This window comes from Pygocentrus nattereri, chromosome 30 (assembly GCF_015220715.1).
Source record: "Pygocentrus nattereri isolate fPygNat1 chromosome 30, fPygNat1.pri, whole genome shotgun sequence".
Classification (NCBI taxonomy): Eukaryota; Metazoa; Chordata; class Actinopteri; order Characiformes; family Serrasalmidae; genus Pygocentrus; species Pygocentrus nattereri.
The window spans coordinates 8,344,945-8,364,782 of record NC_051240.1 but is presented as its reverse complement, the minus strand read 5'-3'; the positions used below and the strand labels follow the sequence as shown (position 1 = coordinate 8,364,782).

The following is a 19,838-nucleotide window of genomic DNA, read 5'->3' as shown; positions in this document are numbered from 1 at the left end:
CAAGGTCATCCCAATAACTGATGACTGTAGCCAAGAATTTAATCTCACTGTCTGTGATGATTTAATGCCACAATCATCAGATGACACAGAGATCCTGTCCTCACCCTCCAGCTCTGCTTCTACACGAACTCGGATGTGGCCAAGAGAGTTTCAAATACCAAATAATATTCAGGGTTTTCCTATGACACTGAACTTCAGTTAGAAAAGGGAAATGCGGTATATAGGTCAGACTTGACCAGGTTGACACTGAGTTCAAAAACCAAGTCAGATATTCTGGAAAAGCTAGCTGAAGAAATATTCAAGTACAAAGCCTACCCAACAGACGCTGACTTCAGTGATGTTGCCGAAGCACTGATCAAGAAACATCCATGCCTCTCTGAACCAGGTTCATACAACCGCTGCTATGGGTGGAAGCAGCGGCTGAAGACAAAAATGGGCAACTACCGAACTCAGCTAAAAGGCATCGGGTGTTCTGAATTAATTGCCAATTCACTTAAGTCAAAAGCTCCAGAGGATGCATTGCCAGCAAAAAAAGTAAAGAGACCTAGGAGAGGAGAGGCCAACCACATACCTGACATTCCAGCTGGAGAGACCATAGAAAAGTTGGAAAATGAGAGACTGTCACTTTTAAGTGAAGTCAAGAAGCGAAACAATCACTCTGTGATAAGGGAAAAAATGGCCAAGACTTTTTCACTGCGAAGAAAGGAAATTGTGGAAAAGGAACCAAAAATAGAAGAGTTAAAGGAGAGATGGCCTGTGTTGTTCACCATGGATGAGGTAAGTTTTCTAAGAAATGTGAATAAATCAGTTGTGGCTGTGTAATTTTATACCCTATGAAAAGGAAGAGCATGAGCCAGACCCATTCAAAATGTATGTGATTGTATCTAAGCTCTCATACCATAGTTATAAGGTAACATAATAGATTTGCATGTTTGTTTTTATTTTTTTAAGATAAATAATGAATTTCTGAGAATTACAACTGTTCCACTGCAACCGCGATTCCTGGCTTCTTTGGACAAGCACCACAGCAAGCTGATTGAGATAATCAGAAACAAGGGAGGAGTTGTCAGAGAGAAGACACAGAAAATACTGAAAGTTCTTGATCAGGTAGGTGCTTGTTTAGTATAACAAAGTTTGAATAATATCACATACATTTTAGATAGAAACAGTAGAGCTCATTTATTGTGTGACAATGCAATATGCTGCAGTTCTTTGAACTTGACTGGTATTTAAATGGAGAGCTGAGTTCAATCTGTCAAATCACTTCATGTAACACATTTCATATATTTAATGCTACCCACTAACAGTTCGATTAGATTTGTTGTCATTTAGAGAAACTCTTTTATAACATTTATAAAAGATGATGGTAACTGAGGAAATTTAGGCAAACATTCATAGCAGGGTCTGTTTTGCATTACATGTTTTTGGGTTCTTACCTAGAGCCTTGAGGTGAATCTGAAAAGAGAGTGTCTGCTGAAGTGCCTTACTGTGTACCTTGGGGAAGATGTGGACAGTCTTATCAAGGAGTATCTGGTAAGTAGTGTTAGTTGAATCACTTAAGCTTTAGAAAAGCTTCCATCGCTTACTGTCGGCAGGTAATTTATTTCCAGTCAAACCAAAACAAACACCATAATCCAATTTCAGTGCCACACCTCTGAACAAAAACAGCTATACATTGGTTTTCATAAATATTAAACCAAGCACATGCTAAGAACTAAATAGATTCAGGCAATCCGAGGGTAGAGGTCCAGATTTCTAAGGGCGTTTTCACACCTGTAGTTTGTTTCACTGGTCGAGATCAGTTAATGTGTTTGTTTACTTTGAGCGTTTCCCCCCTCGGTTTGGTTTGTTTTCACACAGACAAAAACCTACATGCGCCTCAGCAAACCACGTGAGCACGTTGTCTCCTCTGATTGGTCAGAGCTGTCTGGCGTGGGAGCAAGAAAGTAAACATAGGGAGAAGATCCAGTTTTTCCCAAACTATTGCACATTTCTTGTACAGTTTAGCACGGAGCAGCGGCAGAGACAGCGTTTGTTCATAACTATAATAATAATCTGGGCAATATACCAAACTAAAGTACACCTGCAGAATGCCCAGTTCACTTCGAGGTCACGTCTCGTGCTGCCCTACACCTAATACTAATAATGCCTTAGTACACCTAATGTATGGGTAATCGAGGTGGGATGTTCTCACCACAAACGACCCGCTCCGGAGTTCGTTTGGAACCGGACTGAGACCACCCCCTCTCGAGGGTCTCGGCGCGGTTGTTTTGGTCCGCACCCGAGTGCGATTACTGTTTTCACACCTACCAAAACGAACCGCACCAAGAGTGCAACCGAACCAGAGTCCGTTTTAATCGGACTAACTAGTGCTGGTGTGAAAACACCATAAGTAAATGCTGGTATTGTGAAGAGTTGTGTGGAGTTGTGCTACTCATTCATATGTGCTAGTGCTATGTTACTTAGCAGTTATGTGCATGCACAGAACCATCTGTGTTTTCTATGATCATTTTGTTTTCTTAGGGTGTGTTATACAATTGTAGCTTAGGCAGTGAATCAAATAAAAAATTGTATCTAAAAAACAATTTCATATCACCTCTATTGTCTTCTCTTTACCCCGATACAGTTATTTAGGCTATCCAATTATCCTGCCTACACTTCTGCTGAAGTATTAGGTGCTTTTAGCTTATGGAAATATCCTACCCGCTGTTTTATTAGTGCAATTTTTACCCATAAATATACACTATAGTAGCACACTTCAACAAGGTGAGGTAGGTTAAGTTATTCATGTCGTTCATGTCTGCAGCTGTCACTTTACAGAGCGTGATATCTATGTTTAGGACCTGAGACCATGTATATGAGCATAGATCCTTTTCACAATCCACTGGCTAACATCATGATTGTATAATGAGGGGAGAGGAGCCCATCCCAGCTTCCGAGAGCTAAAGAGAGCTGAAACAGAGCTAAAGAGGTGTGCAATGGCAGTATTTGTCATCAGGGAGGATGAGGATCCTCTCCAGCCAGCACATGATATTTGGATTGGAATTGAAGGTGTTGAAGTCCTTAATGAGTTGCCGTCAGTTGCACATGCATGTGCCATGTTGTTTGGTCTCATCTATGCTGTAAACTTGAGCTATCCAGGTGAGCTTAAATACACTTTTGATGCACTGCAGAAAATCTTCATGGAGATAGAACCAAAGAAAATGACACGCAAAGTGTGCAGTCTTAGTGCCAAGCTTTAAATATTGGATTTATCAAAGAAAGACATTTGGATGCAGCATGTTTTGTTTGTTGCTTGTATTTAGATACATTTTAGGATAATGGAACAGGTCATTGTTTACATAATTCTTTGTAATAGAGGTATTGTGGCACTGAAAATGTGAATATGCTAAATTCACAATCAGCAAAAGTGCTAACCTTTGTTCATAGATTGCACTCCTAGCAATTGACCTGGTTTAACTTGGTTCAGTTTTATTATTTTTTGCCTTCACTTTGTAATGTACCATTAATACGTTCTGGTCAGTTCACCAATGGATAAAGTTAACAGCTCTTCACTGTTTTACAACTGTTTTTTTAGTTCTTAATGGCTGTCTCAAGGAGAAATGTACAGTTTCACACGTGGCACTGGTCGGTGTATATGTTTAAGGTTATAGAAATATTGCAAAAACTTAAAAGAAGAAACATTGAAAAGGCCGTAATTAATTTTATTTAGTGTATTTTGTTTCTGTGTTTTTTATGTTTAGTAGATTGTGTTGGTGCCGAGCTTTACTAGCTTTAAAATGCATTTTTTTTAATCATAGTGATATTTTACTTATTTGATTATTATGATTTTTTTAGTGTTTTTATATCTTTTGGTATCTACAGAAAAGTTGGTAAATGTTAAGACATCTGAATAAATATTATGGTCTTTTGAGGAAAATATTCTTGTCTTTTATTTGTTGTGAGTAAACCAAATCAAACATTGTTTTAAATGTATCAAAAGTGAAAAATCTATCCATGTAAAATGTAGCTTTTGTTTGTGAATATGTTGCCCTACATTTAGTAAGTTTTGTGATTAAAGAAAATACATTTAAGCAAGTTTAAGATTAAGCAAGAAATTGTAGTTTGTACTGACTCAGGAAATTAACTTGAGAAAAATTTATAAAATTGCATGTAACAAAATTAGAGTAATTTAATTAGTTTACTTAAAAGTAAAAACTATACTTGAATGTAATAGTAAATATAATTTTTCCTAAATTAAAAAAATAAGTTGAAACAAAGTTAATAAATGAGTATGTGGTCTTTATAATAAGTAGTCTTTTTACTTTGATTGCAAGTATTTTTTTTAAGTTTGAGTAAATAAATATTTTAGTTGATATTAAATTAAAATATAGGATTTTGACTGAATCATAAATATAATTGGAGAAAAATTAATAAATTTAAATGTAACAAATTAGAGTAATTTTTTTAAGTTGGTCCAAAGTATCATTTTTTTCAGTGAAGAGTGTGGCTAAAATGGGCATGGACAAGGGTGGGGGTGGGGGTGGGGGATGAATTTGATGCCTGACAGAAACAAAAGTAATGCATTGAAATGTTGTTACGGGTCTCTAGATTATTTATCTTGAACTAGAGCTGCTGAAAGCACCAAGCTCTTTTAGTTTTAGCATATAAAGCATTTTTTAAAGCATTTTTTGTAGTTTTGCTGGCCACATTTCAATGCCAATCAGCAAGACATTCTGGTGTCGGAATCAATTATATTATCCTTGGTTGAGGCCCTCTGGGGGATGTTCAAATCAACAGAAGCTCTGTCTTCATTCACTGTAAAAAAAAAAAAAAAATCATAAATAAAAAAAATAGAAAGGATGAAACAGGCCACATCAATATACAACATCTAAATTTGAAAGAACAGTTTGACAAAAAAAAATAACTTACACAATTTTCCCATTCCCCCAAATGTAGTTAGTCAGCCAGTCGGAAACTTCTTTGGCTTTGCACTGGAGCTATGAGGCTAATATAGCTAACAAGCAATGGAATTCGATTTATTCATACATTCAGCATATTATTTGTCAGCTACATCAGTCCTGTAGCTCCAGTACAGGTTCATCCCTGTGCTCTCAGGGTCATTTGTTCTCTATTCATTTTCTCACTGAAATTTCTAGGCAAAGCTCTTTGCTTCTTGGTTCCTATGCTTCCTAACCTGACATACCCTCTTTGTAATATTGGAAACAGCCCTATATTTCCAGGGTCCATGTTCCCTTATTGAAATTTTCATGGGAAATGTTTCCATGTTACCTCAGTCATACTTTCTCAACATAAAAATGTGAGCTGCTTCCAAAAAGATTCCCTTATCACAACATATTGTGACTAAATATTTCAGCGAATAAGAATAGAAATCAATTCAGACATACTCAGCCATAGTCATACATTTTGAACTTCACAATATTAGTGTTAAAATAGTGTTGTTCAGCAATGCAAAACATTAGCAAAGTTAGCATTTGTGCTCACAATGGAGTCGTTGAGCACATCTTCTACAACATCTACCATTTGTGTCAACACTGTTTTTATCTGGACCTTATCAACTTTCCCTAAACAATTTCCCTACACCATCTCAAATTTGTATTCTGTTAACATGCTTGTTAGCAAGCTATTGGCTACACAACTAGCAACAATAAAAAAGACAAAGCAATAATTTAAAACATTTATGCATTCTACACTCTTTTTTTTTTTTTTTAATGGACTGAATTGCAAAGTTTGCTTAACTGGCTAATTAGCACACTAATGCAAAATTCATTTCTATTGGAAAAATGTGCTCATCTTTGTTCCCTGTATGACCTTTGATGAACCACAACTGTGGAAACCCTTTCATAGATTCCCTTAATGAAGCAAATTTCAGACATGACCAAACATGTTGGCTGATCGACTACATTTGAGGTAAGTGTAAAATGGACTTTTCCCTGAAATATTTCTTCAATAACTTGAGGTTAAATGCCCAAGACTGGCTTCAAAGCTTATTTATCTGGAAACCTGGTTATCAACAACAACTATACTTGTACATAAGTATACTCACTATTAGGGCGATTCCTAGTGAGACTTCTGAGTCTCGGCCTTGACATGACTCCTTCTTCTGGCTGTATTTTGTGTTCATTTTTCTGTAGCACTTTTTTCTGTTGCTCCTCTACGTCTGTGGCCATTTTTTCATGTTCCACTGGGCGTTCTTTTAGAGGCACTGTATCACACGTGGAATAAAAAGTAAGATATTTGACTTTGAAATGTCGTAGGGTAAAAGTAAAAAGTCACCCAAAATGCGAATACTTCAGTAAAGTAAAGATACACTTAAGTAGTTAAGCACAGTATGAATTACACTTACTTAGTTACTGTAAATCACTGGTTATAGATCATACACAGTACATCAGGAAATAGTACTCCAAAAACTATCCAAAGTATCAAAGTTGACATGATCAGACAAGTGAATTCACATCTGCTTTTGACATTATTTGTAAATCAGTAGTAGCACAGTCGCAGCAGGTATCCTGAAATACAAATTTTCTCCATACTTGTGTCAATTTTTATAAATAACAGAATGACACTAAGTGTCGGATACCATGTAAGCATGTTTATTTAGCCCTCTTTTGCACAATGTTGCCTCAAGGAAACAAACCCATTGTTTTCACTGTACAGTGATTCATAGTTAATGTTGGAATTCTAATTGCTTCAAAAATTACTTGATTCTTTTTATGCTTCAGAATGGTTTTAACTGTTATTTCTGGTTTAAATGATTGTTTGGTGTGCAAGAAATGAATACATTCCTTGACAAAGCTGCATTGTTACGTCCTGCGTTTGGATGCTCTTTTTTCTCTCCTTTTCCCTTTGGACCTTGTTGCTGTGATTGATGTCTCGGTTTTCCCGGCGTGTGGTTGGCTGCTCCTGTTGGCGCCGGTTATAAAGGGCCTTTGATGTCGGAGCAATATGGAGCAGTTTTCTTATTCGGTCTTGCACGGTTCCGCTCCCCTGGCTGCCCACCAGTTGACAGACCGGGTTTTTGTCCATCTACTGACCTACAGGTTTCTGGGGGCCAGTAAAGATGTTATGGTAGTTTTGTTTCTTTTTTTCTGTTAGAAAGGAAACGTAGGGGTGACCTGCCCTTTTTGTTTGATCTGTTGGATTTTGTTTGTCGGTAGTGTAGTGAGGGTAGGGTTTTTGTAGTTTCTTTTTCTTTTCTTTTGTTGGGTAAGTTAGTTATATTTCTTTTATTGTTATTAGGCTTTTTGTTTGTTGTTTCGGGCCTTGGGTCTCCCTGAAGTTATGTTTTGTTTTTTTTTTTCTTTCAGTGGCTTGTTGAGAATAATTTCAATGACAAGGAAAATGTAAAGCATCGAATAAACTGTCAAACTTGTATTTGATGTGTTCTTAGTATTTTTTTTTTTTAAGTTTTGTTTTGGTCTGGTGTCTGGGTGGACAATCTTGTTTCTTTTTTTTGTGCGTCTTACCCCTAGGAGACGTAACAGCATAATTTAAATTTTTTTAAATGAAACATTTTTGTTAGTATTTTTATTATATTTTAAGATCAACAAATTGTTAACTTTGCTTGGTGTCATTCCAAACATTTATATTTAAAAATTAATTTGACAGTCTGTGTCATTTCTTTCCAACGTTGCACAACATTGCCTCAAGGCAACATATTTTAACAGGTCCCAGGCACATACATGCAAGCAAAGAGAAGCAAACTCTTTTTAACATCAGGAAAATAATTTGTGCAATAGAGGGATATGATTACAGCTCAATTTAGGCATGCAGGCAAGCAGAGCCATTGTCTGGAAAGCGGAAGGAGTTGATAAACACAGGAAATACCTTAAGCTGACCTTGCAGAAGCGCTCACGTCTCGAGCGAATCCTTAAACTTTTCTGGTATAGATTGGTGAGCTGGGCTAACGCACACATTGGAGGCTTGATGGAATCTACTGATATCTTGGGTAAGGGAGGAGCGGTCATGCGACTATAAAAAGGGAGTCAGATGAGAAGGGGTCAGAGCTTACTTGGGAGATACATGATGCATGTTCTCTGTTTGTAACCTCTCCAGAATTCTGTAATAAAACCGTTTGTTTCACTTCAGTCTGATCTACTCGTCTCATTTGTTTTGCATCAACGAACACGCAGGACTGGTTTTGTCCACAAAGGGTTGCAGGGTTGAAAATTTTTTCAGTCCCTAGAAATAAACCAGCAACTGTTGCATTTTTATCCAAAGGAACCTAATTAGAAAAGTGATCTTACATCTGTCATTTTTGACTTTGCATGAAAATTAGTCTTCATTTAAAGTTTAAGCTTCTTTTAAAATGTAGGAGAATGTATTTTCAGATTTCCTGCAAGCTGTCAGACAAAACTCTGACCACACATTTTCTACTGCTGCACTGCATGGTAAATATCTGAGGCTGATGGAGATGCAAACTATGCTTAAAATTACACACACGTTTTCCTTTTTAGGATATTATGATATGCATGGCGACAATCAGTCCTTGGTGCATTTAAAAACAAAAAGAATACCTCATAAAATGATCAAAAAATGTCTCCACTACTCACTTGCATGGTGGTGCTCCATTGCAAAATGGCATTGTGGTTTCATGTTCTTCCGTTGTACCTACAATGTTGCCCCTCCAGGTCCTAAAGAGTCACAGTTAACATAACAGAAGATATTTACAGTAAAAACAAAAGTGTGTTTTTTTCTTCTTTTTTTGCATTAACTTGCAGTTTTTGTGTTTTATCATTTTGCAATAATTGTATTAAAGGCAAGATCTGCCAAAAGGGTAAGAAGAGATTCAGTGCAGCATATCGCTGTTGTCAGAAGAAAACCTTGTCTATCCGAAATGGAAAAAAAACAACTTTACTTTTAATGTAAGTCAAACTCTTTTTGGGCTGTTTCTTTTGGTCCATTCATTATGATGTTTACACACAATGTAAAGAGCATCAGGCTTTTTCAAATTATGTCAAAAACTGAAAAATTACAAAAATGCAGACACACTATATTTCCAGAAGTATTCACTCATCCAAAATCATTGAATTCAGGCGTTCCAATCACTTGCCCCTAGCAAGCCCCTAGGCCTGCAGACTTCTTCTACAAATATTAGTGAAAGAATGGGTCGCTCTCAGGAGCTCATTGAATTCCAGTGTGGAACAGTGATTGGACACCGCAACAAGTCCTCTTCTCAGAGCAGAATCATGGCTTTTTATTTATTATCACTAGGGCGCCCATTAGTTACCTTTTTAAGAATTAAATGAACGTCAGAGCAGCTGTATGTTAGGCTATCACTGCCCAAGCTGCAGCTATTGTGTTAATTTGCTGTGGGTTGCCATCGCCTTGGGTTATTCTTTTTCTGGGGGATTTGGCTGCTGAGAAATACTAGTGCTGTTGTTTTGTGCACTTAGTGCATTTAATGTAACATCTTTGTGTAGTTCAAGCCATTTTTTGGTGGTGCCTGAGATTAAGCCCAGTAACTCTCTAGCTGAGCAGCATTGCAGCCATCGTCTCCCATTCTTTTTCTTTTTGTGTGCTGAGTTGGGTTAATTGTGATGTCGGTGCTGAGTGTTCCAGGGGGAGAGGCTTATTTTGTGTTCACTTTACTTTTGGGAATTTGTGTATTTTGGTTTGCTTCTCTTTGCACGGGTGATTTGTGTTGAGATTTTTGGTATTGCTGTAGGTAGTCTGCCTCCCCTGGTGAGTCTCTGCCCTACAGGTTTTGTTTGTTTGTATTGTATTTTATTGAATCAGCTAGCAGCCAAAAGATTTGAATATTAATTATATTATTTTTAATAATTGTATTAATAAATTTCCATTTCTAGTCATATACGCCACGTCATATATACATATATATATATAAAAATACATTGTTTTCTTTTTCTACAGCAAACAGGCTTAGTGCAGCAGGATGCTATAGCATTACTGCTACTGAGCGCTGATTTGTTTGAATTACTGCTGCTGTGTGCTGATTGATTGGCATTACTATTGATGAGTGCTGATTGAAGCAACTCCCGTTCACTAGTCATGAAAGTACTTGAGGCACCTTGATTAAAGTCCTATAACTGGAGTTTAAAAGCACTCAAACATATAACAGTATTCAAATGTTTAATGCTGTACTGTATTCAGGAAATTAAATATATAAATGTAAATATCTGAAATATAAAATGTTCAAGCATTTCTAAACTATGCCTTTGCTCAAATGCTCCATATTAATCCAGTCATTTGGGACTTGGTCGGGGCGCCCTTTAGCGTTTAACAAACCCAGAAGACATTGCTTAGTGGCAATTCTCTCTGCACTTTCTCTGGATTCATTCATGTGACATTATCGACTATGATGTATGCATGCAGGTCAGTTTAGGACACCTTTCACACAAATGACAGATTTGAGCCACTTACATATACTAGCATGAGCAATCATGTAAGAAATGTCAAATCTGAATTTAGCAGTGAGGCTTAACCTGATTGGAACAATCATATTTTTTAAAGTCTTTTCTTTTCTTCCACTACTAAACAGTAAACATTATTTAGAATTCCAGCATCATAAAATATTCCGTCAGCATATCTCCTAATGCATCCATTATTTTTTGTTAACTTGGTCGTTTGTTTTAGAGCACTGCAAAATTTTGAGGGCAAGAACTGCCAAAAGGGTAAGAGATTAATTGAAAACAATTACAGAATGTGATGTTACTGTAGAACTACTACCATTACTAGTAAACCATCAGGCATAACATTATGACCACATTGTTTCTACACTCATTGTCCATTTTATCAGCTCCATTTATCATATAGGTGCATGTTGTAGTTTCTCTGCATACTTTATTAGACCCATTTTACCCTGCTCTTCAATGGTCGGGACCCCCAAGGACCCTCACAGGACATGTACTATATTTTCACCTTGTTAAGATACACTGTGTATTTCTTTCATTACTCAGCAAAAACAGTGATGCTGAGATTTTCGTTGGGAGTGACAAGGCTGGACAAGATTAGAAATGAGCAGATCAGAGGGACAGTGAAGGTGGAGCAGTTTGGAGATAAAGAGGAGAAGAGGTAGACCTCAGAGAAGGTTCATGGATGTAGTGAAGGTGGACATGGAGATGGTTGGTGTGAAAGTAGAGGAGGCAATGGATAGGGCAAGATGGAGGCAGATGATCTGCTGTGGCGACCCCTAAAGGGAGCAGCCGAAAGAAGAAGAAGACTCAGCAAAAACAGTCATCACACTTTAGTCAGACTCCAAACATGCCATGTTTATGAGCAAAGGGCTGAAGAACAATTATGAAATAATGGTGTTGAAGAATACATTGTTACATAAACGTACAAATAATAGGCAACAAGTCCAGCTTTTAGAGTTTCAATAGTCCACAAAGGAGCATCTTATTTTTGTGCTGGTTTGTACAGTCTTTAGACTGTCAACACTAACAATGTTAGTGCATAAGTTAAAACCTATGCCACACTTTTCACAGTAGAAGTTTCCCTTTTATGCTTATCCAGGCTCAGCTTACTAAATCCTTCACATTGACTTGAACAACCTAAAACAAACTCCAAAAAGGTCTTAAATTAGCATAAAAGAGCAACTCCTACTGCCAGCAGAAGTTTCTTCCAAAGGCGTCTGGTTGGGTCACAGTGTTGTTCAGAGTTAAGGGCAGTGTTCAGGTTGCAGTTGGACTATTGCTGGGACACTCTCTCCCACGTTCCCTGCTCCGTCCGCTGAAAACGCTGGGGCTGGCCTCCAGGGAACAGGTTTTCTGCGCTGGGGTGGTCCAGCAGGAATTGGATGGTGGACTTGATGTGTTGGACAAAGTGAGGTGGTTCAGCATAAGGAGATGTAGACAGGTACTGGTGGGACAGGACGGGACAAGAGATACACATCAAGCAAAGGTCACGCTTAAGGCCGGATGAAGCACAATCAATTTACATCAAGATAGACTTCTGTTATTGCGGTGATGCTCATCTCTGGAATATGGCAAAGCACAGCACATTGTTTAATAAGATAATAAGTTTACTGCAAAAATGACTATAACTTATAAACTACAACAAACAATACATTCTAATTTACCTAAACTGAACAAATAAACTATGAAGTCTTTTGAAAGATTGTCATAAAATATATAAATACAATATGGCAAAAAAATATGTAAACAGATGTGTCCATCAGGCTCATTATAGGCGCAATTTAGGCAACATTATTTTTTATATTATTTAAGTAATCAGGTTTCAGTGAGTAACTGTGACAACCCTAGAAGTCACCAGCCTGCAGCTGGATTTCCCTGTATAATTACAGCATGGATGTAATTTAGCTACCTGCAGGATAGTATCATCATCTTCAGCCAGCCAGAAGGCAATGTCCCTGTTAGGTGCCCACCTGCATGGGCCAATCGTCACCTGTTCTTTAGTGGAGTCATATACCCCAACCATCTGTTAGAAAAGAAATTGAATGTCAAAAAAGTAAATGTCAATTACCATTCTTTTCTCTGTTCCTCAAATACATGTCAGAGGTGTGAACCCAACCTGAGCCCAACAAACCCAGCATAGTACGCGGCCATCCGGCTCTGCAGCCATTAATCCGGCGCTGATCAACGAACCCGTCATACTATACCGGGGGGTAAAAGCGTCGAAGGCGTTGGGAAGGGGGAGGGATAAGGGGGGAGGGTAAGAGGAGGGGGGTATAAATATGGAGAGGGGGGGGGGATAGGGGCCTGAAGAAGGCGCCCCTGCACGGCATCCCAGTCCAGGTATCTCAGTCCGCAGGGTGGAATAGCGATAACACAGCAACATTGCCATGGAGACAACCTTGATCGGGCCCAGGCAGAGTCAACAATCAGCAGTCCAGGGAAGTGGGGAGGAGGATAAAGAGAGGGTCTCGCAGCAGTGTTCCTCTGGAGAAGATATGATGTACCAGCCAAGGCCAAGGCCCGCGCTGATACGGGGAGCTGAAAGCAGATAAGAAGGTTTGCAGGCTTCTAGCGAGTAGCCGTATTTTTTACGGTAGCTCACCAAGTCCATTATGGTCACTCCAACGATCCATTTTCCTTTGCAAAGCCGCCAACTTCTCCACGATGTTATCCAGGGTACGACTTACAGTCAAAGTCTGAGTGATGACAGCTCTGTCCACCACGTCAATCATGTTGGGCAGCAAAATGTCAGGCTTTGGAATGATTTTTACATTTTGTACATGTTTTTATTTTTATTTGATTACATTTTTTCACTATTCCTTTTAGTATTGTACATGTATATTTTTTAAGTTTTTATTTTATTTTTATACACGTAAAAGACATACTGTAAATAAAATGTATTAATATTATTTATTCATAAAAACCTATAATGTGTAAAATACCAGTATATTCCAGTGTAATCTTTTCTCAAGCAACAGAGCAACAAAAGCAACAAAGCTCTGTAAAACCAAAACCATGTTTACAGTAATCCATCAGTTAGTGTGAGCAGGTCCAGGTTTCAAATTTAACAGCAGCAGCCAGACTTGGTCGGGTCAGGTTTTAAAGCTGCTGGAACGGGTTAGGTTTCAATTTAGTTTCAGCCATCAATGTACTGTATCTTTGAAATTATATATACAATATCTCACAAAAGTGAGTACACCCCTCACATTTCTGCAAATATTTTATTATATCTTTTCATGGGACAATACTGTAGAAATAAACTTGGATATAACTTAAAGTAGTCAGTGTACAGCTTGTATAGCAGTATATATTTAATGTCCAAATTGTCCCCAATTGTGTCGTTGTCCCTCCCTGGTGCCATGTGACTCGTTAAAGTTACAAGATTCCAGGTGTGAATGGAGAGCAGGGCTGTTAAATTTGGTGTTTTGGGTGCAGTTCACTCATACTGGCCACTGGATATTCAGCATGTCACCTTATGGCAAAGAACTCTCTGAGGATATGAGAAATTGAATTGTTGCTCTCCACAAAGACGCCTAGGCTATAAGAAGATTGCTAACACCCTGAAACTGTGTCATAGCATAGTGGCCAAGTTAAAACAGCGGTTTTCCAGGACAGGTTCCACTCCGAATATGCCTCGCCAGCGTCAACCAAAGAAGTTCATGTGTTCAGCGTTATATCCAGAGGTTGGCTTCAAAAAACAGATGCATGAGAGCTACCAGCATTGCTGCAGAAGTTGAAGAAGTGGGAGGTCAACCTGTCAGTGCTCAGACCATACGCTGCACAATGCATCAACTCAGTCTGCATGGTGATCGTCCCAGAAGGAAGCCTCTTCTGAAGCTGACGCACAAGAAAGCCCGGAAACAGTTTGCTGAAGACAAGCAGTCAAAGACTATGGAATACTGGAACCATGTCCTGCGGTCTGATGAGCCCAAGATAAACTTGTTTGGCTCAGATGGTGTCCAGCATCTGTGGTGGCGCCCTGGTGAGGAGTACAAAGACAACTGTCTCTTGTCTACAGTCAAGCATGGTGGTGATAGCATTATGGTCAGGAGCTGCATGAGTTCTGCTGGCACTGGGGAGCTGCGGTTCATTGAGGGGAAACATGAATTCTGACATGTACTATGACATTCTGAAGCAGAGCATGAGCCCTTCCCTTCAGAAACTGCACCACACGGCAGTTTTCCAACTTATTAACGACCCCAAACACACCTCCAAGATGACAACTGCCTTGCTGAAGGTAAAGGTGATGGACTGGCCAAGTATGTCTCCAGACCTAAACCCAATTGAGCACCTGTGGGGCATCCTCAAGCGGAGGGAGGAGGAGCGCAAGGTTTCTAACACCCACCAGCTCTGTAATGTCATCATGGAGGAGTGAAACAGGATTCCAGTTACAACCTGCGCAGCTCTGGTGAATTCCATGCCCAAGAGGTGGTACTAGATAATAATAGGTATCACACAAAATATTGACACTTTGAGCACAATATGGACATGTACACTGTGAGGTGGACTCACTTGTGTTGCCAGCTATTTAATGCCTGTGTGTTGAGTTATTTTCAGAGGACAGTAAATCTACACTGCTATACAAGCTGTACACTGACTACTTTAAGTTATATCCAAGTTTCATTTCTATAGTGTTGTCCTTTGAAAAGACATATTTGCAGAAATGTGAGGGGTGTACTCACCTTTCTGAGATACTGTATATAAGTATATTTTCATGTAGTATGAGAGTCACAATAAAGTGCTAGTAGCTTGTTCTTGTATTTTTCCCAATTTTACTGTATATTATTACTGCAATGTATTGACAAATGTATCAAAGTCACCCCTACTCTCCAAATACTGACAATGACATGCTAACACACACATTTTATTACATCATTTTCAGGAATTGCCGCAATTGAAATGTTAGTTCAAGCCAACTACAAGGTCAAATACAATGAAATACTGATTTGCACTGTTTGTACATTGTGCTTATTTGTGGCATACCAGTATAACAGTTAAAACTGAGCTCTTTGATTAATTTCAAATGGTTTACCACCCATAACTACTATGCAGTTTACTGTGCACTGACTGGTGCTGTTTACAGGCCCTCTATAATTGGTCTTATCTGTATTTCTTAACCAGAACCAGTAGTGATAGTCCCCATTTATCATGTTTTCAGTCAATAATCAGCAAACTAGACAACCATGGCACTTCTGACAGAGGTTTAGAGATGATTTTTCATAACAGATTGCATAGTGCTGATATAGAACCAACACGCCTCATTTCACATCACATTCATAAAGACATGAAGGACACAATCTGATCCCTTATTAGATACACCCCACTGACATCTTCATACCTGTCCACCAGTGAAGGTGCGTGCAGACCGCAAGTCCTCTGCAGGCCCTCTCTGTGGAAATGAGGCGGGGAATAGCTCACCTGTTTTTACATTCACTCCTATAAAGCAAAGACAGTTTAATCGTACAACTGTGCATTACATATAATTGGTTATCAGGCTTAGTGCATGTAATACAGTACCTATTCCATAAACAATCGGTCTGTGAATTCCATCTCTGACAACATCATTCACATCTACAAAGTAAAGAACAACAGTGAATCAATAGTTATGACTAGGATGACAAATCAAGTACATATGTGATGAGGAAAAACAAAAATTCATCAACCTACCAGTAATACAGCATGTTTCTAAGTGAATTTCTTCCTTCTGTTTCTGAAAGGCCACTGCAAAATGAAGCACATTGCACTAAATAATGTGCCACAGAATTATAGCCTAATTTCTATGAAAAAAACATGACTGGGCACAACTTTGCATACCTAAAATATTAAGGCTGAGTTTGTGGGACGTTTTTGAGTCATCATCAAACCCACCAACAAGATGAAGCTCTAACCTGAAACAAAGATTAATTTAGTATGGACTAATATCGGTGATTATATTTAAGAGGCCATTTCATGGTTAACTAAATACTCTTCCTTTACTTAAATGTAAATGAGTTCGATGTTCCATGTAAATGTTGTTAAAACATTCAAATTGTGCTGTTCATTCTCCAGTGCCTCTATGGCAGCTGCAAAAACAGCCCCTTTTGAACTTACTGCTTTTGTGCGTGTTTATTTACATATATCCATGTTTTCAGCCTACAGAAGTTTAGCTCTGCCCATACACAATCACACTGAAGTTATAAGGAGTGTTTCAGCCTGGACTGCTTTTTGAATGAGGCATCAAAGGTTAGATCATTTACATCTTTTTGTTTTAAAAACACAGGATAAAAAGACAGAAGTAGAGGGTAGCAAATTAAAAAAAATGGTCGTGTAAAAATGAATGGACTGTTTTGGTATATAAGATCGCAAATACCTCAGGGGAAAAAAATGAAAATACAATAAAATGTAGGATATTGGTACTTTAAGTAAAACAGCCCCAAAGACAGACACGTATACATGAACATACATATAGACAGATTGGCAGATGTATTTATCGATCCCCAATTTTAGTAATAAAATAACAGAAAAACCATGGAACATTATGCATACAATAAATAGATACATGTTACATGTACTACACATACACCGAGACCTCATTGCAAAAACATGAAAAAGTGAATGTGATCTCAATGAAAAAGCCAAAAATACACCTACCTGCCATCTTTTGCAGAGTTGCTTAAGGATGTGACAGCATTAACAAGGAGAGGAACTTCAGTCCAAGTACTCGAACCATCACAGTGAGCTAGACAAGTCGCTCCACTGCCTTTAAGAAAATATGAGATTCCTCCATAAACATGCTGTTGTATAGTACATTTTAAAGGGCCATATCATAGGCAATTTAACTTTTCTTTGCTTTTTTGAAAACAAAACCAAAAAAAAGATATAAAATAAAACATACCGTTCACTCAGTTCATTTAGTATAAACACTAATCTTAAAAAACATCCTGTTTTGAATTCACTGATTTGATTAACAACGTAATTACCTACATCTGCCTATATCACACCTTTATTATTTAACGTACAGTAGTTTAGTCCTGACAATTCCAGTTGGAGTTTTAAGGACTGTTTTAGCCTGGACCACTTTTTGAATGAGGCACAATATGTGACAGCCAAACAGAACAATGATCAGTTACATAATCACAACAACAGACTGTTCATTTAGGAATAAAAAGAGGTGGGAAAATGGTCATATGAAAAATAAATAACTCTTTTCTGTTACATAAAACCCACAGAAACATTCCAAGTGGAACACGGATAAAAAATTAAATACAAGAAAAATGTGCACTATAGGCATTTTAATGCTCACTTGAAGAAAAGGGGAAAAAAACACAACAGGAAAAAGGCGTCATATTTACCTGTATGCCGCAATACCACCAGGTGACATGTAGTTGCATCCGCAGAGCCAATGATAGAGACAGAATCTGTGGGAAAGGTGGAAGCATCTCGTCAGAACAAAACCCCATCTCTCTAAACTTCATGATGAATGAACCAAATGAAATGGCCCAAAATTAGAAAGAAAAGTCCAGCTATTTTGTTTTTTGAGGTTTTGTTCTGACAGTGGTGTGTAGTGTAATTATATATATATATATATATATATATATATATATATATATATATATATATATATATAAAAATATATGTCGTTAGTATCGACATCACCAGTGTTGGGGATTTACACAAAAAACGATCTATTACAAGTTACTAATTAGTCCTCTCAAAATGTAATGGGATTACATTAATTATAATGTATAATCTCAAAATGAGAACTGTAGATACATCCACTATTTAAAATGATTTCAGCTGCCAAGATATCATTTTTTTGAAGTGCATGTACACTCTGCGAGATCCATTTCTGTCTTCTGCTCAGGTCCCCAGAATCACTAAACCCGCCCTGATCATAGAGATCCAGCAATGAGACACAGTCACTCACTGTCTCCTGGTGTTGTGGCCGCAAATTCTCTCTGCTGCACGTAAAGGAGGCACTTCGGGTCAACTGTCACAGGAGATTTGGAGCGAAACTCTTTGGCATTTTCCTTTTAAATGAAACAGAACCACAGTGAGAGACACACGATTAGCTTAAACTGTCAAGCTGCACTTTACAGGTGCAATTATTTAGATAACGGAAACTGAGCACAGTCAGCAAATTCAAGCAAAAAAATGATAATGAATGAATGAATGGATGAATGGATGGATGAATGAATGAATGGGGTAGTATGGATGAGACAGTAACATCTCCCTAGGGTGTAAAAAGATGGTATTTTTTTTATATGCTTTATTTTATGCATAAAACATTTTGCCAAAAACAAAATTCAAAAACAGCTTCTACGCATAAACAGTTCATAATCTGTGTCTTATAAAAGGCCTTCCGTATACAATATCTTCCAAATTTGTAAACTCACACCAAAATCTTTGGACACATCCAATAATGTAAATCATCCCAAAAGGTTGTACAGTATTTACAGGAAACAAATAAGCATTCAGTTTTTTCAAAAATGTCTTTACAGAAAGCACCAACATTTTTAAATGAAATTAAACCTTTGTCTCAAAATTCCTCAAGCTTCCTGAAATGAATTTCCTTAGCTTTTTGGGATTTCTAAAACAAACATTAGGGTACAGCGTCCTATTGAAACAGCTCCAAAGACCATGACTGGTCACCGTGAATGAGGCTGAAGTTGGCTTCCTATTCCCCTGCTTCCTGTACGATTTGTCCCGTTCCACCTTAAATCATTTAAGGTGGAACAGGGAAATTGGAAAAAGAAGCTGACTTCAGCTCCGTTAAATAAGTATATCTCTGTGCAATTTGATTGGACGCTGTAATATAATGTAAAAACCGCTCTTACCTCCAAATGTGAATATCTGGAGAATAATTCTGTCGTAGAGCTCAGGCGGTCGATTCGTTTGTTTTGAGTCAGGAGGGGCATTTTTTATCAGTACTGAAGCTGAACATTAAAGTCATTAAAGTCATTAAGGATTACAGAATTGAGCGCACCGTTAAAAATCATAGGTTTTCTTCATTATTATGATCTTGTGGTTCCTCTCTTTCAGGCTCTGCCCGTGAACGCTACACTTCCTGTGTGTGCCACGCCCTCTCGACGATGGTTGATTGCACCATCGACAAGATGTTACTTTATTTTATTTATTTACTTTTTTTTATAATATAGTAATATAATAATTGCAACAACACGAAAAATAACTGTAACTAATTATAACTGTGGGTTATAATCTAAAATAAAGATGAAGAATATGAGTCGCTGCTCATTTCTTAATGAAAAATAAGTTGTTACAAACATTGTGCGATTGTTAATTTTCACTAACTGACAACGTGAGGCGAGCCTTTTAAATGAACTTTTAAATGAAATTGTCTATATGAAACGTGTTATTGTTTAGTGCAGCTTTACGCCGTTTTTGGAATTCCCGAACAGAAATAGTGCGGATTTCTGCCGCCCTCGTGCTCAGTCGCGGCAGCGCTGCGTAAGAACTCTACGT

The 19,838-nt window shown here is 37.9% G+C and overlaps 1 protein-coding gene and 1 long non-coding RNA gene across 2 annotated transcripts; both read right to left on the bottom strand.

The window, feature by feature from the left end:
* Positions 1–3,218: 3,218 nt before the first annotated feature.
* Positions 3,219–8,614, bottom strand: LOC108424760. Its single transcript, XR_001857643.1, has 4 exons — positions 8,553–8,614; positions 7,828–7,971; positions 6,047–6,205; positions 3,219–4,797 (listed from the first exon to the last, which is right to left on the bottom strand). It is a non-coding gene; the product is annotated as an uncharacterized LOC108424760 (long non-coding RNA).
* A 2,577-nt stretch (positions 8,615–11,191) lies between these two features.
* On the bottom strand, positions 11,192–19,440 carry ntan1 (N-terminal asparagine amidase). The gene is made up of 10 exons (XM_017692976.1): positions 19,193–19,440; positions 18,283–18,385; positions 17,708–17,773; positions 17,007–17,115; positions 16,191–16,264; positions 16,044–16,097; positions 15,894–15,947; positions 15,715–15,812; positions 12,286–12,399; positions 11,192–11,820 (listed from the first exon to the last, which is right to left on the bottom strand). Exons 1-10 carry the CDS (start codon positions 19,271–19,273, stop codon positions 11,650–11,652), a joined length of 924 nt encoding a protein of 307 aa, XP_017548465.1. The 5' UTR covers positions 19,274–19,440; the 3' UTR covers positions 11,192–11,649.
* Positions 19,441–19,838: the final 398 nt, after the last annotated feature.

What these genes read in the sequence shown, in the direction of transcription:
- ntan1 (XM_017692976.1), bottom strand. Translation starts at nt 19,273, where the DNA reads ATGCCCCTCCTGACTCAAAACAAACGAATCGACCGCCTGAGCTCTACG. An exon ending in AGAAACATGCTGTATTACTG is followed by an intron (nt 15,948 to 16,043) that starts GTAGGTTGATGA and finishes TTTACTTTGTAG; the next exon opens with ATGTGAATGATGTTGTCAGA. An exon ending in ATGATGATACTATCCTGCAG is followed by an intron (nt 11,821 to 12,285) that starts GTAGCTAAATTA and finishes CTGTCCCACCAG; the next exon opens with TACCTGTCTACATCTCCTTA.